The 15,824-nt window shown below is 42.3% G+C and overlaps 1 protein-coding gene across 4 annotated transcripts in view; it reads right to left on the reverse strand.

Moving 5' to 3' along the window:
* Window positions 1–6,059: 6,059 nt before the first annotated feature.
* The window catches only part of SCUBE2 (signal peptide, CUB domain and EGF like domain containing 2), a 75,666-nt gene continuing 65,901 nt past the window's right edge, over window positions 6,060–15,824 (reverse strand). For 3 of the 4 annotated variants that reach the window (XM_061202972.1, XM_061202971.1, XM_061202970.1), the window contains 2 exons: window positions 14,329–14,408; window positions 12,301–13,662 (listed from right to left, as the gene is read on the reverse strand). In XM_061202972.1, the coding sequence (XP_061058955.1) occupies window positions 13,510–13,662; window positions 14,329–14,408 (233 nt within the window). In that variant the 3' untranslated portion in view covers window positions 12,301–13,509. Of the gene's footprint in view, window positions 6,089–12,300; window positions 13,663–14,328; window positions 14,409–15,824 lie in introns of those variants that run through there. The other variant, XR_009702318.1, reaches the window with a different exon arrangement.

The raw sequence follows: 15,824 nt of genomic DNA on the forward strand, positions 1-15,824 counted from the left end.
TACAGCAGGTTATTAGTTATCCATATTATACATATTAGTGTATATATGTCAGTCCCAATCTCCCAATTCATCACACACACACCCCCGCCCTGCCACTTTCCCCCCTTGGTGTCCATATGTTTGTTCTCTACATATGTGTCTCTATTTCTGCCCTGCAAACCGGTTCATCTGTACCATTTTTCTAGGTTCCACATATATGCGTTAATATACGATATTTTTCTCTTACTTCACACTGTATGACAGTCTCTAGATCCATCCACGTCTCTACAAATGACCCAATTTCGCTCCTTTTTATGTCTGAGTAATATTCGATTGTATATATGTACCACATCTTCTTTATCCATTCACCTGTCGATGGGCATCTAGGTCGCTTCCATGACCTGGCTATTGTAAATAGTGCTGCAATGAACATCGGGGTGCATGTGTCTTTCTGAATTATGTTTTTTTCTGGGTATATGCCCAGTAGTGGGATTGCTGGGTCATATGGTAATTCTATCTTTAGTTTTTTAAGGAACCTCCATACAGTTTTCCATAATGGCTGTATCAATTTACATTCCCACCAACAGTGCAAGAGGGTTCCCTTTTCTCCACACTCTCTCCACCATTTGTTGTTTGTAGATTTTCTGATGATGCCCATTCTGACTGGTGTGAGGTGATACCTCATTGTAGTTTTGATGTGCATTTCTCTAATAATTAGTGATGTTGAGCAGCTTTTCATGTGCTTCTTGGCCATCTGTATGTCCTCTTTGGAGAAATGTCTATTTAGGTCTTCTGCCCATTTTTTGATTGGGTTGTTTGTTTTTTTAATATTGAGCTGCATGAGCTGTTTATATATTTTGGAGATTAATTGTGCGTTGATTCATTTGCAAATATTTTCTCCCATTCTGAGGGTTGTCTTTTCATCTTGTTTGTAGTTTCCTTTGCTTTGCAAAGGCTTTTAAGTTTCATTAGGTCCCATTTGTTTATTTTTGTTTTTATTTCCATTACTCTAGGAGGTGGAACAAAAAAGATCTTGCTTTATTTCCCACTGAACTAAACTTTAAGTATTTCATGGAATAAATAAATAAATGTTCTACACCAAGAAAAAAAAAAAAAAGATCTTGCTGTGATTTATGTCAAAGAGTGTTCTTCCTATGTTTTCCTCTAAGAGTTTTATAGTGTCCAGTCTTACATTTAGGTCTCTAATCCATTTTGAGTTTATTTTTGTGTATGGTGTTAGGGAGTGTTCTAATTTCATTCTTTTACATGCAGCTGTCCAGTTTTCCCAGCACCACTTATTGAAGAGACTGTCTTTTCTCCATTGTATATCCTTGCCTCCTTTGTCATAGATTAGTTGACCATAGGTGTGTGGATTTATCTCTGGGCTTTCTATCCTGTCCATTGATCTATATTTCTGTTTTTGTGCCAGTACCCTATTGTCTTGATTACTCTAGCTTTGTAGTATAGTCTGAAGTCAGGGAGTCTGATTCCTCCAGCTCCGTTTTTCTTTCTCAAGACTGCTTTGGCTATTCAGGGTCTTTTGTGTCTCCATACAAATTTTAAGATTTTTTGTTCTAGTTCTGTAAAAATTGCCATTGGTAATTTGATAGGGATTGCATTGAATCTGTAGATTGCTTTGGGTAGTATAGTCATTTTCACAATATTGATTCTTCCAATCCAAGAACATGGTATATCTCTCCGTCTGTTTGTATCATCTTTAATTTCTTTCATCAGTGTCTTATAGTTTTCTACATACAGGTCTTTTGTCTCCCTAGGTAGGTTTATTCCTAGGTATTTTATTCTCTTTGTTGCAATGGTAAATGGGAGTGTTTCCTGAATTTCTCTCTCTCAGATTTTTTCATCATTAGTGTATAGGAATGCAAGAGAATTCTGTGCATTAATTTTGTATCCTGCAACTTTACCAGATTCATTGATTAGCTCTAGTAGTTTCCTGGTGGCATCTTTAGGATTCTCTATGTATAGTATCATGTCATCTGCAAACAGTGACAGTTTTACTTCTTCTTTTCCAATTTGTATTTCTTTTTCTTCTCTGATTGCCATAGCTAGGACTTCCAAAACTATGTTGAATAATAGTGGCAAGAGTGGACATCCTTGTCTTGTTCCTGATCTTAGAGGAAATGCTTTCAGTTTTTCACCATTGAGAATGATGTTTGCTGTGGGTTTGTCATATATGGCCTTTATTATGCTGAGGTAGATTCCCTCTATGCCTACTTTCTGGAGAGTTTTTATCATAAATGGGTGTTGAATTTTGTCAAAAGCTTTCTCTGCATCTATTGAGATGATCATATGGTTTTTATTCTTCAATTTGTTAATATGGTGTATCACATTGATTGATTTGCGTATATTGAAGAATCCTTGCATCCCTGGGATAAATCCCACTTGATCGTGGTGTATGATCCTTTTAATGTGTTGTTGGATTCTGTTTGCTAGTATTCTGTTGAGGATTTTTTTTTTTTAATAGACTTTACTTTTTTTTTTTTTAAGTATTTGTTTATTTATTTATTTGGGTCTTCGTTTCTGTGCGAGGGCTTTCTCTAATTGTGGCAAGCGGGGGCCACTCCTCATCGCGGTGCACGGGCCTCTCACTATCGCGGCCTCTCTTGTTGCGGAGCACAGGCTCCAGACGCGCAGGCTCAGTAATTGTGGCTCACGGGCCCAGCTGCTCCGCGGCACGTGGGATCTTCCCAGACCAGGGCTCGAACCCGTGTCCCCTGCATTGGCAGGCAGATTCTCAACCACTGCGCCACCAGGGAAGCCCTGTTGAGGATTTTTGCATCTATATTCATCAGTGATATTGGTCTGTAATTTTCTTTTTTTATAGTATCTTTGTCTGGTTTTGGTATCAGGGTGATGGTGGCCTCATAGAATGAGTTTGGGAGTGTTCCTTCCTCTGCAATTTTTTGGAAGAGTTTGAGAAGGATGGGTGTTAGCTCATCTCTAAATGTTTGATAGAATTCACCTGTGAAGCCATCTGGTCCTGGGCTTTTGTTTGTTGGAAGATTTTTAATCACAGTTTCAACTTCACTACTTGTGATTGGTCTGTTCATATTTTCTATTTCTTCCTGGTTCAGTCTTGGAAGGTTATAACTTTCTAAGAATTTGTCCATTTCTTCCAGGTTGCCCATTTTATTGGCATAGAGTTGCTTGTAGTAGTCTCTTAGGATGCTTTGTATTTCTGCAGTGTCTGTTGTAACTTCTTCTTTTCCATTTCTAATTTTTAAATAACTGTTTCATTGAGACATAATTCATATACCATACAATTTACCACTTAAAGAGTAGAATTCAATGTTTTTTAATATATTCACAGAGCTGGGCAACCATCACTACAATCAATTTTAGAACATATTGATCATCCCAAAAGAAACTATGTACCCATTTCTTTTGGGCAGTCATTCCCCATTTCCTCCTAAACTCTCCAGCCCTAGGCAACCTGTCATCTACAGGTTCTGTCTCTATGGATTTGTTACATTTCATATAACTAGAATTGTACAATATATGGTCCTTTGTGACTGGCTGCTTTCACTTAGCATGTTTTCAAGGTTCGTCTATGTTATAGCATGCATCAGTACTTCATTTCTTTTTATGTCAAATACTACTCCATTTTATGGATTTCTCACATTTCATTTATCCATTCAACAAATGATGGACATTTAAGTTGTTTCCACCTTTTGGCTATCATGACTAATGCTGCTGTGAAGTTTTGTGTACATGTTTTTGTATGGACATACGTTTTCATTTCTCTTGGGGTGGAATTGCTGGGTTACATGGTAATTCTATGTTTAAACTGTTGAAGAACTAACAAACTGTTTTCCAGAGTGGCTGCACCATTTTACATCCCTACCAGCAATGTGTGAGGCTTCCAGCGTCTCCGCATCCTCACCTACGCTTGTCTCTTTGATTATAGCCATCCTAGTGGGTGTAAAATGATGTCTCATTGTGGTTTTGATTTGCATTTCCCTGATGACTAAAGATGTTGAGTATCTTTTTCATGTGCTTATTGGCCATTTGTTTATCTTCTTTAGAAAAATATCTATTCAGATCATTTTCTCACTTCTGAACTGCGTTATCTATTATTGAGTTGTAAGAGTTTTAATATATTCTAACTCTATGTCTCTCGTCGGATATATGATTTGCAAATTTTTTCCCCATTCTATGGGCTGCCTTTTCACTTTCTTGATGGTGCCCTTTGAAACACAAAAGTTTTTAATTTCGTTGGAGTGAAAGTTATTTTCCTTCCCTTTTAAAAAATGGAGTATTTCTCATTTTGTGTTTATCCAGTTTTCTTGTATTGATATTGAGGTTATGCATTCTTGGTCTGAGTACTGTGTAGGTGATGTTATGTTCCTCTCAGGGTATCACATCTGGAGCCACATGTTGTCCATCTGTCTTTTATTGAAGATGTTACTTTTGATCATCTCATCAAGGTATTGCTTGATTTCTTTACTGTACAATTACTGGCTTTTTTTTCCCCTCTCCCATTCATGTTCTTTAAAAAAGCACTGGGAGTTCTTTTCCCAATGGTATAACAAAATTCTTTAATAAAACTTATAAAAATGAATATTTAAGAATAGTTTTTTCAGCTTGAATTGTTTTCCTTTTCCACTCCCAAAGAAAATACAAAATTATCAGCACCCACACACATATACACTCAAAACTATAGTCATATTCTCTACACAGAACTATTTTAGAGTTTAAATGCATGTAATACTTTTGCAAGTATTGTGAGTTTGGTATGTTTTGGAAAGAGTAATTTAATTTTTGGGTGTCAGGAAATGGGTTTTCTCAAAGTCCATTGCCGGCAATGAGCAGGCCTAATAATACTGGCACAGAGCATTAACTGTGCATCTTATTAACAGTGAGGTGAATAACTTTGAATAGATTTTAGAGAAATAAAAAAATAGCTGGGATTGGAAGTTTGGGATTGGCATGTACACATTACTATATTTAAAATAGATAACCAATAAGGACCTACAGTATAGCACAGGGAACTCTGCTCAATACTCTGTAATAACCTAAATGGGAAAAGAATCTGAAAAGAATAGATACATGTATATGTATAACTGAAAAAAAAAGAATTTTCAAGTTTATCAGTTACGCTGCAGTGACGCAATGAAGACTTGCTTTTTGGTTCTGCCACATGTTGTTTGAAGGTGGGCAGGAGGCACCACTCTACTCCATCCTCAATATGGAAAAGAGAGTGTGGTGAAGCACATGCTGTTTTCTCAAAATGTCAATCTAGAAGGGACCCAAGCCTCTCTTGGGTGACCAAGAGTGACACACATTTCATTGCCCAAAATGAGTCCCATGGACACATTCAATTTTTTTTTTTTTTTGGTTGTGCGGCATGCTGAATCTTAGTTCCCCAACCAGGGATCAAACCCACGCCCCCTGCAGTGGAAGCACGGAGTCTTAACCACTGGACCGCCAGGGAAGTCCCTGAATGCATTCAGTTTCAAACTCAATGAAAGTACAATAGCATGGCAGGATCGATGTGGAATACTTGTGAAAAAACATACATCTTCTATTGAATATATAAAAATGTTGCAATATACGAAAAAATAAATGTCAGTGATATAAGGAATCTATGAGGAATGTCAAAAAAAACGTAAACACAGGATAGACTCTCAAGCAGGTATTTCACATACCATAAAGATCGCTTCAAACTAAGGAAAACCATAACAGAATAAAATTCTGTCTTAAGTCAAAAAAAAAAGATGAAATTATCTCTTTTCAGACTGTCTACACTCCACTAGTACATTTCCCTTTGAGTTCTGCGCTCTCTGAGGCACATGATGGTCAGACCCACCTTGGCCAGGCCTATGTCCTCCTGTCTCATCAGGGACTTGTCCCACTGACCACAAGCCTCATGCAAATTACTCATTTTTGGAACCTGAATTCACACCCTGACAAAGTGAGTGTGTTCATTGGCCTTACCTGCCTATGGCCCTGAGCACTGCCTCTCTGGGGTCAAAGGTTGGACTTCGTCATGCTGGAAACATCAAACCTGAGATGAGCAGCTCTGAAGAATGTGTGATTCTGAGCTCAGCAAGGAGATGTATTGCCATCTTCACACATCAGAGGCTGAGGACTGGAAATAAGGAAAGATGATGGATTGACAGGTCTCTGTATATGGGTGCTGTTTCTGATCTGAGAGAGATAGTCTTAGGAGATTGGAAGAACACATTTCTCCTTTCCAGCTCAGGAGGATAGGGGTTTTCAGAAGGTCCTGTGGAAGAACCCAAGTCAGGCATTATGGCCTTTCATTCCTACTTCAAGCTCCAATTCTTCTGGTCCTAGAACACATCCTACTAGAAAGCCTGAAACTAAAGGATTCTCTATTTCAGTGAAATGGGAGAAACTAGCAGAGTACGAACCCATTTTTAAAATGTATCTTGGATTTAACTTCTCTAGTCTGAAGTGGTGTAAGATGATAATGATGATGATAGTTAACATTTATTGAGCCCATACTACATTCCAGGTAGTTTTCTAAGAGTTTTCCATGTGTGAACTCATTTATTCTCACAACAACCCTATCCAGTAAGTACTATCTTTTTCTTTATTTTACTATATGAGGAAACTGAGGCACAGAGAGGTCAAGTAACTTGTGCAAGGTCACACAGCTATTAAGTGGCAGAGCTCGGATACAAATCCAGGTACTGCAGAGGACATAATGGGAGTCTTGGAGAAAACGAACATTATGAAACATAAATCTTTGAGAAATCTTTCACTAACATAAACAGAAAGAATGCATTCTCAGAAAAGTACATTAGGAATACTGAGAGGGGGAATATTGGGTGAGTCACGCTGCTTGAGTCCCCTTAGTTCCTCGTTGGAAACCCCGAGTGAGGGTTTACCAAGCCTCTTATAGTTGCACCCACATCACTCAAAACTTCAGCTTTGGTGCCTGATGTGGCTGCTAAAAGCTGCCTTCCTCAAGCCAAGTCACCTGGACCTAACATTGGGATTCTGAGCACATATTTTTCCTTTGCCACCATTACCATCTGGCTATACTGTCCACAGTTTTATGCAATGGACAGGCATCATTTACTGCAGCTGCACTGGCACTGTGTAACGATGACCAGTTTGTGGTCACGCAAACTGACCTAATAAGACTCCTAAATATATACACATAAGGCTGCAGAGGGCTGAGCCCAGCAGGCCCAGCCAGGGTTCACCACAAGCTCACACTCTTTACCACCACACTCTTCTGCTGGCCGTGAGTGTGTCAGTCACACATTGCTGGGTCTATCCTCCCTGGGGCACTGGTTCCATTTTCTGCTCAGAAACTATTAATTTTTTTTCAACCACGAAGTGTGTATAATAAGACAAACATAGCACCAAAGCTCAGATTTGAGGTAGGTTTGTATTTCTGCTTTTTGCGCTGCACAAGGAAAAGACAGAAAACTCCAAACTATGCCTCAAAGTTATCCTTCAGTCCTAGGATAAAATATAGGATCAGAAGACACTCCAAGTCAGTGGGGTGTGTTAGCTCTTGAAACGACACGTGGTGAAAATTACACAAGATTACAATTTGCGACTGAGTGTTCCCCCTCATTCTTTTTTTTTTTTTTTAAATTTACTTTTGGCTGTGTTGGGTCTTCGTTGCTGTGTGTGGGCTTTCTATAGTGGCCGTGAGCAGGGTCTACTCTTCGTTGCGGTGCATGGGCTTCTCATTGCGGTGGCTTCTCTTGTTGCAGAGCACGGGCTCTAGGTGTGCAGGCTTCAGTAGTTGTGGTTCGCGGGCTCTAGAGCGCAGGCTCAGTAGTTGTGGTGCACAGGCTTAGTTGCTCTGCGGCATGTGGGATCTTCTTGGACCAGGGCTCGAACCTGTGTCCCCTGCATTGGCAGGTGGATTCTTAACCACTGTGCCACCAGGGAAGCCCCCCCCCCCATTCTTTCAAGTCTTTTTTCCTCCTGTCTCAGGAATATGTATCCAGACTAGCATGGTGCCGAGACCATAACAATGAATGAATGAATGTGGGTGTGTGTGTGTGTGTGTGTGTGTGTGTGTGTGTGTGTGTGTGTGTGTGTGTGTGTGTGTCTTTGGACATGGATGTGATTCAGAGAATTGTTGATAGTTTGAAAGGACCTGAAGATCAATGACTTCTCACCTGGTCATTAGTCATTAGGCCAGGCAGAGGGAAGGAAAAGATCTAAACAGATACATTCCGAGGGCTGTTTGAAACAACATGCAATCAGTTGTCAAACCACAGCCCTAGTCCCCAACATCCCATTGGAAACATTTTGTCTTGAATTATGAGCATTTAAGCTCCACGGTCACTTAAGCTCCAAGGCAGTGGGATGACTGAAACACAGGTGGATTCCATTTACAACCACTAGGTGGCATCTGTTCTAGGAATTGCAAAATGGCTTGTTCACAAGCTGGAGCTTTGGTCAGCCCGGCCTGAGCCAAACTGTCAAGTTCCTGCTGGGTGGGTAGAGGAACTTGCCAGGGCCAGCGCTGCCAGGCTTGGTTTAAGGAGCCAGTGCCCTGGGAGGGGGCTGGATTCATGATTCCAATGATGAGCTCACCTTATCTAGAGTAGCAGCTCCCTCCCACCACCTCCTCATACTCTTATCTTTTCACCCTTTTTAATTTTCTTTATAGCAGTTATCACACTTGACTTTACTATATGTTTGTTTATTTTCTGTCTCCCCCCACTAGAATCTAAACTCCACAAGAGCATTTTGCTCATTACAGGATCACTGGTTCCTGAATACCTAGCACTTTGTAAGCCCTCAGTAAGTATGTTGTATAAATGAATGAACGAGCAAACACGTAACAAAGAATTATTAGTAACTAAGGTCTGTAGTCCATTCCCCTAATGAGATACTCTGAAAAGCAAGCAATGCTGAGTTAAGATCATTGTTTATAGTAGGTGGGTTTAATCTGTATCCCTTTTATTCAGCTAGAGCAACCTGCCTGTGAATGAGTGGTTTCACTTTCTAAATCTATTTCAATCCTACTGTGTTCTCTGGAAAGTGATCCCTGCTGAGTAGTTATGTCTTTAGAGCTGTCAATCACAGGAGCAGCCTTGCTGGGCCATCAGGCCCCTGCTGTTGGTCTCCTGTAGGCTGATCAGGACTGCCTGAAGGGAGAAGGAAGCAGGTTACCACAAATATCCAGGACACCCCTGAGCTGGGTTCACAAGCCCCTGGAGTAGAAGATGACACAGGGAGGAAGCCTCTCCAAGGCTTCTAATTTCCTGTGGATGGGCTCCTAGTGGCAACGCCCAGGACCTGGATTTGGAGGCAGCTGATGGCTTGCCTAGCAAGAAGGCCACAGGTAACAAGGCTCCCTTGACTTGGTGAGGAACTGCTTTACTCCAGCCTCACCTAATCCATGTGCCTCCCAAATACTGACTAAGAGTGATGTAGACTTAGGTAAGGCTCCTGGGACCCATCCTCCTGTGTGAAAAGAAGCAGAGATACTGACAGCCCCAGTAAGAGGCATGTCTTGTGAGTTGAGGAGGAGATGGAGGGGCGCAGGAGGGAGCCCGGGGTTTCCCGGTGCACAGGCCCACTGGCTGCAGCGGTCTACAGTGGTGGGCAGCAGGCAGCAGCCCTGGTGCATCTTCCTGCAAAGATCCACAATTCCTTGCTCTGTGCGGTGCAGCTGCTGCCTTTCCCAAGTTTCCACATGACAATTATACAATCACCTGCAAACCTAAATCCAGTGAGTGCCTACAGATGACACACTCAACAGCTCAGAGAATGATTCAGAGGAAGCAATTTTCCAAAGTGAAGATAATCATCTGTTAGTGTGAAAAGGCAAGCACTCTTTTATTAGCATTGGAAGCTCAAGGGAAACGTGGCTAAAGCCATAAAAGCAGCACTTCAGTAAATGGCTCAAGAACAATATCCACAGCTGGAGGGAAGGACGTGTACAGATTCCTCTCCCACTCAGAGTTCTACCACAAACTTGTTCTCGTGGAAGGAAGGCAAAGCTCAGCTCTGACCTCTTCCTGTTTACTTCATCAACAGCTCCTGTAAGTTCTGTCCCTGTGGCCACACAGGGAACCCCAGAATTCAGAGTTGACTGGTCTTTTATCTACATACTTTTCCCAGGTGACCTCAACCCGTCTCATTCTTTATTCTGTGACATTAAAATTAATATTCCAGCCCTGAGCGCTCCTGGGACTTCATAGAACCAGTTGCCTATTTGAACTCTTTATTTGGATACCTAATAGACATGTCATACTTAGAATGGCCAAAATTAAACTCCTGATCTTCTCTTCTTTTCCAGTGTCTTATTATTGCATAAGAAAGCACCCAAAGCCTAGTGACTAAAACAACAATAATCATTGATTTTGCTCACAAGTCTGTCATTTTGGTATGGCTCAACGGGGACTGCTCAGTGAAGCATCAGCTGGAGAATCCATTTCTAAGGTGAGCTGGCAAGTTTTGCCAGCTGTCACCTGGGAGTCAGCTGGGCTGTGGGGGGGTGGGGAGGGCTTGGTTTCTCTTCACGAGCTGCTGTGGCTTCCTCAAGGCACGGTGACTGAAGTCCCAGTGAGTTTCCCAAGAAGACGAAGTGGAAATTGCCAGTATCTTAAGTCCTGGGCCCAGGAACTAGTAAAATGTTACTTCTGCCATATAAGATTGGTTAATCAGTCACAGATCCCAGGTTCAAGGGGAGGGGCAAAAGGCCCCCAACTTTGCATGGAAGGAGCATCAAAGAATTTGTAGACAGGTTTTTAGATTGTCACATGTCCCAAACCTGCTCCCCCTACAGTCTTCTCCATCTACCAGTTATTCAGACAACTAGGGGTCACCTTCAGTTGCTGTCCTTCCCTTCCCCTTCCACCCAATCATCAGCAAGTTCTGGTGACTCTCTCCCAAAACATGTCCAGAATCCTTCTGTTCTCTCCTCTCCACTACTCCCGCCTTACCCAGACAACCTCATCTCTCACTGGATGGCTGCTTGGTTGGTTGCAGTAGTTTGTTAACTGCTCTCTGCCTCCGTGCCTGCTTTCTAAAACCTATTCTTCATACAGTAACCAGAGCTATCTTTTAAAAACATAAATCAGATCACCCCACTTTTCTGTTTAAACCCCCTCCAAAAGCTTCACGACACATTTAGAATTAAACCCACACCCCTCATTCTGAATTCCAAAGCCCAGTGCGCTCTGGCCCCTGTCCAGTGCGCTCTGGCCCCTGTCCAGTTCCCTGGCCTCATCTCATACCACTTGCCTTCTCACTAGTCTGTGATCCACACACATGCTTGTTGCTGGCTGATAGCCTTTGCACCTGGCTTTCCTCTCTCTGGAATGTTCTTCCCCCTGATTTGTCCAAGGCTGGTTCCTTCTTGCCATTTATTTTTCAGTTGAAATACCGTTTACCTAGAGAAACCTCCACAATTCCCAAACCTAAAGAAGCCACACCATCATGTTATATTAACCTATTTTAATTTTCAACATAGCACTTACTATTAGCTGATACTTTCCGTGTTGATTTGTTCATTGTCTCCTCCCTCTAAAATGACAAGACCTTCTCTGTCCTGTCACTGTGCATCTCTAGGACCTAGAACAGTGCCTGGCAAAGAGCAGATGTTTGATAACCATTTATTGATTTAACAGGTAGCAACAGTAGCCCCTGCCACCCAGTCTTCCAACAGGACCACAGAGTCTCTCAGAGTGGTTGATGGGTATAGAGAGGAAGCTTCAGGAGGGCCTCAGTGGCTCATGCATGGCCCAGCTCCTGGAGGATGCTTCACAGAGACCAGGTTTATGCAGCCTCCTTCCAACCCCCAGTGTACTGCCATCCCTAGCCTTCTTGTGAAACCAGCAATACAGAATCAGACAGTCCTAAGGACAAGGTTACTAACATGCTTGGATGGGGTGGTGCAATTCTGCTGCCATCGGTCAGGTCATTAACTCACGTTATATTACATTTGAATTTTCATCTTAGGGTCAGACTCAGAAATGTAGGCCAAGTTCCAGCATCACCAATTCCAAGTACTTGTATTAATGATTATTTTTTAAAATGAAGATGCTCAAATTTTTGAAGAGAGACTTAGAAATGGGTATTTAGGACCATCCAAATAAATTTTTTAAAGTTTGATTAGGGCTTTTAAAAACTCAATGTTATTAATAGGTTAAAAAACAAAACACTGAGGTGAAAAGGGAATTCAACAATAAATGAAATAATCTTTGTTTTCTTCAAAAATATTTGTTAATCTTTTTTTTGTTTTTTTGGTACTTTGGTGTAGAGAATTGATTGTGTGAAGAGTTAGTTTGCTACTGAAATAAAACACTATGGTTGTGTGTAGTCAGCCCATTCATTAGGGAAATGGCAGCTTGTTTGATAGAAGTCTTTTTTATTCACTGTAATGAGATTTTTGCCTGTGGATTTCAATTTTTAAAAATTCAATAATATTGAAAAATAAAATTCCTGTGGGAGAAAGTGACTGTGAGGTCCCACTGTGCCGAGAGAAAGTGAGATGATTCTGCGGTACTGAGGGGCCGGGATTTGTGTGCTTCCGGCAGTGGGTGACCATTAAGGGCCTGAGACCACCCTAAGCCGTGCAGCCCGTGCCCTTGGACCCCAGTCAGGCTCTGAGCTTGGTGAGGGGAAGGAAGGCAAACATGACAGGCTGGTCTGTACCACGTTGCACCTGGACCTCGCACGCCCTGTGCTGGGAAGCCCACGGAGGAAGGAGAACCCTTGGCGGTATTGACTCAGGGTGTGTGAAATCTCCTTTTCATGATGGATGGATTCTCATCCATGGAGGAGATCACATCCTGTCTGAACTCTCCAGGCTCTACCGCAGCACCCAGAAGAGTGGTGCCCTGAAGGCACAGCTGAAGGTGTAAGACAAGCACTGTGCATTTGCTCTGAGGTGGAAACTGGCAACAGGGAAGGCCATCGATAGGTCTACATTATGATGTCTGTGGAAGTGCTTAGTTTCTATCTTTTTATTTCTAATTCTTTCTGCTGTAAGTTATTTTTAGTGATCACTGCTTAGGACTCAAGCTTCTGGGATCAAACTTAGGTCACACAGGCTGGAGAAGGCTGTGGAGTCACCGAGTCCTCCCAGGTCCCGGGTGGGAAGATGATGCCTGGAGGACTCTCCCTCCCCCTTTCCTGCTCTGCCTGGTCGGAGCCGACATCTGAATGCAGAGGGCTCCCTTAGGGAGGGCTATGCTGGAAGAAGCTGAAGTCTCAGACAAGGCAGCCCCAAGGAGGAGTGAGGACCAAGAAGGACACGTGAGTCTCACCTGAGCTGACTGAAGTCCAGCTCGGCCAGCCCTTGACATATCCAAGACACGTGCCCACAGCAATGAGAAGCGAGTAAGACTCAGAGCCGTTCTCAGTCCACATCCACAATGCTGGGAAAGAAAAACCAAGTTCAATTTACCAAAATATCTGTATTATCTATACAAATTGAACTCTAAGCAGCCACTGCTACTAGAGGCAGCGTTATCCGGCTATGCTGGCTGCAGAAGCAGATCGCTGTGTTCCACCAGCCCACAGCTCAGTGCTGTGCGGAGTGGCACGTGGGCAGGCTCATTTGTAAGGCCTCAGAAACCTGGACACTTTGGAACGCAGCAATCGGATGAAGGATCTTGGAAACATTTCCCGGGACTCCTGGGCCGTGTACTTGAAATAGTTCTGGGGGTGGGCCAGAACGTCAAACAGAGCCTTGATCAGTTTCTTATCCTGAAAAGAACAGAATTTTGTTACTGGGCCAAAATATTTTAACATTATGACATTTTGCCAATGGAACTATAATGTCCCACTGTTAGGCGGTAGGTTGATCAGCTGAAAAACACTTTGTGAAAATTGTTTCCTCTGATTTTTATCTTTTTTTCCCCAATTTTTGTTTCCTAAGTATCTATAAAGAGCACATATTACTTTTATTTTAAAAATTTAATATGTAAAAAATTGTTTTTCTAAACCACGTGATAACTTTGGAATTTGGGGACTATTTATTGCGTTAGTGATATGGCAAGTGTTTATTTATACTTATAAGTATCTAAAATTTGGTGGACTTCAGGCTTGAAGGATGAGCAAGGAGCCAAGAATCTTCAACTATTTGGAGAATGAACATGGAAACATGAGTTGCCGCTGGCTTGGATTTCTGATAAACAAGTTTCCCACCGCTCCTCCACACATTTCCAAATTAAAAAATACAACTTTATTTGACAACACTACAAATGGCTCCTTGAGTTTTTTTTTTTAAAAACTAAGTCTGGTGAAGATATAAAACTGACCTCAGCCCAGAGCAGGCTCAGTGTCTGAAAGGTAGCAAGAGGAAACCCTTCCTTGGTGGTGCTTGGCGAGCCCTGTGGGTGACTGCCGTGGCCCCCTCGGGTACATACTCACCTTAAGTATTTCCTGATGGTTCTCTGATGCGTAGAGCCTGCCATCTCGAACTATGTCTTCAATGAGTTCCTGGTAGTCCTCTGTTTGAATAAAGGACGTATTTTGCATTTGTATGGTTTAGTTCTTTCCAAGCTGACTCTTTCATTTTTCAAATAAGGTTCTGAGAAATGCCCCTTCTGTAGCTGCCAGCAGAACAATGACCCCTCTGATACTAAGCAGGCAATCAGAGAGGACTTCCACGGACTCACCCACCACCTCCTCTCACCCACCAGCGTCTGCACCCATCTCTCCTCTTCCTCCCTCAGATGAACCTCTGTACATCCAGCCAAGACCCATCCCTCCACTTTGCTTACCAGCTCCATCTTCTCTCACCAAATCAAGGATGTTGTTCCACTAATTCTGCCCTTCCTTTCCTACGTGATGAAATTTTCTCTCTGCTGGTCTTTCACATCAGCATGCAAACATGCTGTTGTGTCTCCAATTTTTTTTTAAAAAAACCCTCTCTAGATCTCATTTCTCCCTCCAGCTTCCATCCCACGTCTCTGCTCCCCTTTGTAGCAAAACTCCTTGAAAGAATTGTCAGCACTCACTATCTCCAATTCGATTCCTTTCTTTCTCTCTCACACCCATTCCAGTCAACTCTGGCCCCCACCACTCCTCCAAAACTGCTTGTCGGGGTCACCAGTGACCTTCATGCTGCTCAACTCTTATTCCTCATCTTCCTTGATGCATCAGTAGCATTTCAAAGTCTAGCCTATTTCCTACAGTCATAATTCAAATCAAGCATATGCAAAACACAATCTTTTTTAAATTCCAGGCAGAAAAGAATGCCTCTTTGTATGCATATCATGTGCAACAAATCCAAACAAATCATAAGAACATCACTGGAACTGTGTGGGAGAAAAAGTTTCTCCTGGTCAAGTGATGGGAAATGGAAATTCATAGGATAATACTCATAATTACTAATTTAATACATGTACAATATCACTGGTCCTCTATTCATGTGGTCTCTTTCTTCTTATCCTTTCATTTTCGTGAATACAAAATCTATAAAATATGAATAAGGTTACCATTTTTTTTTTTAAATCTTGAATTCCTCTGCTGCAGAGTCTCTACCTCAGAGAATTAGCTCCTTTTGATGAGGAGTTCACCATTAGGAACGCCTGTCACTGTTCTAGAGAGCTGTTTGCCACTATCCCAAATGCTTCCAAACCACCGTCTTTTTAAAAAATCTTTCCTCTGCTTTTAAGAACTACAGTGTCAGGCTTCCCAGTGTCGGGCACAGTGGTTAAGAATCCGCCTGCCAATGCAGGAGACATGAGTTCAAGCACTGGTCCGGGAAGATCCCACATGCTGCGGAGCAACTAAGCCCATGCGCCGCAACTATTGAGCCTGCACTCTAGAGCCCGCGAGCCACAACTACTGAGCCCACGTGCCACAACTACTGAAGCCCGTGCGCCTAGAGCCTGTGCTCCGCAACAAGAGAAGCCACCGCA

Source organism: Eubalaena glacialis, chromosome 10 (genome assembly GCF_028564815.1).
Source record: "Eubalaena glacialis isolate mEubGla1 chromosome 10, mEubGla1.1.hap2.+ XY, whole genome shotgun sequence".
NCBI classification, from domain to species: Eukaryota; Metazoa; Chordata; class Mammalia; order Artiodactyla; family Balaenidae; genus Eubalaena; species Eubalaena glacialis.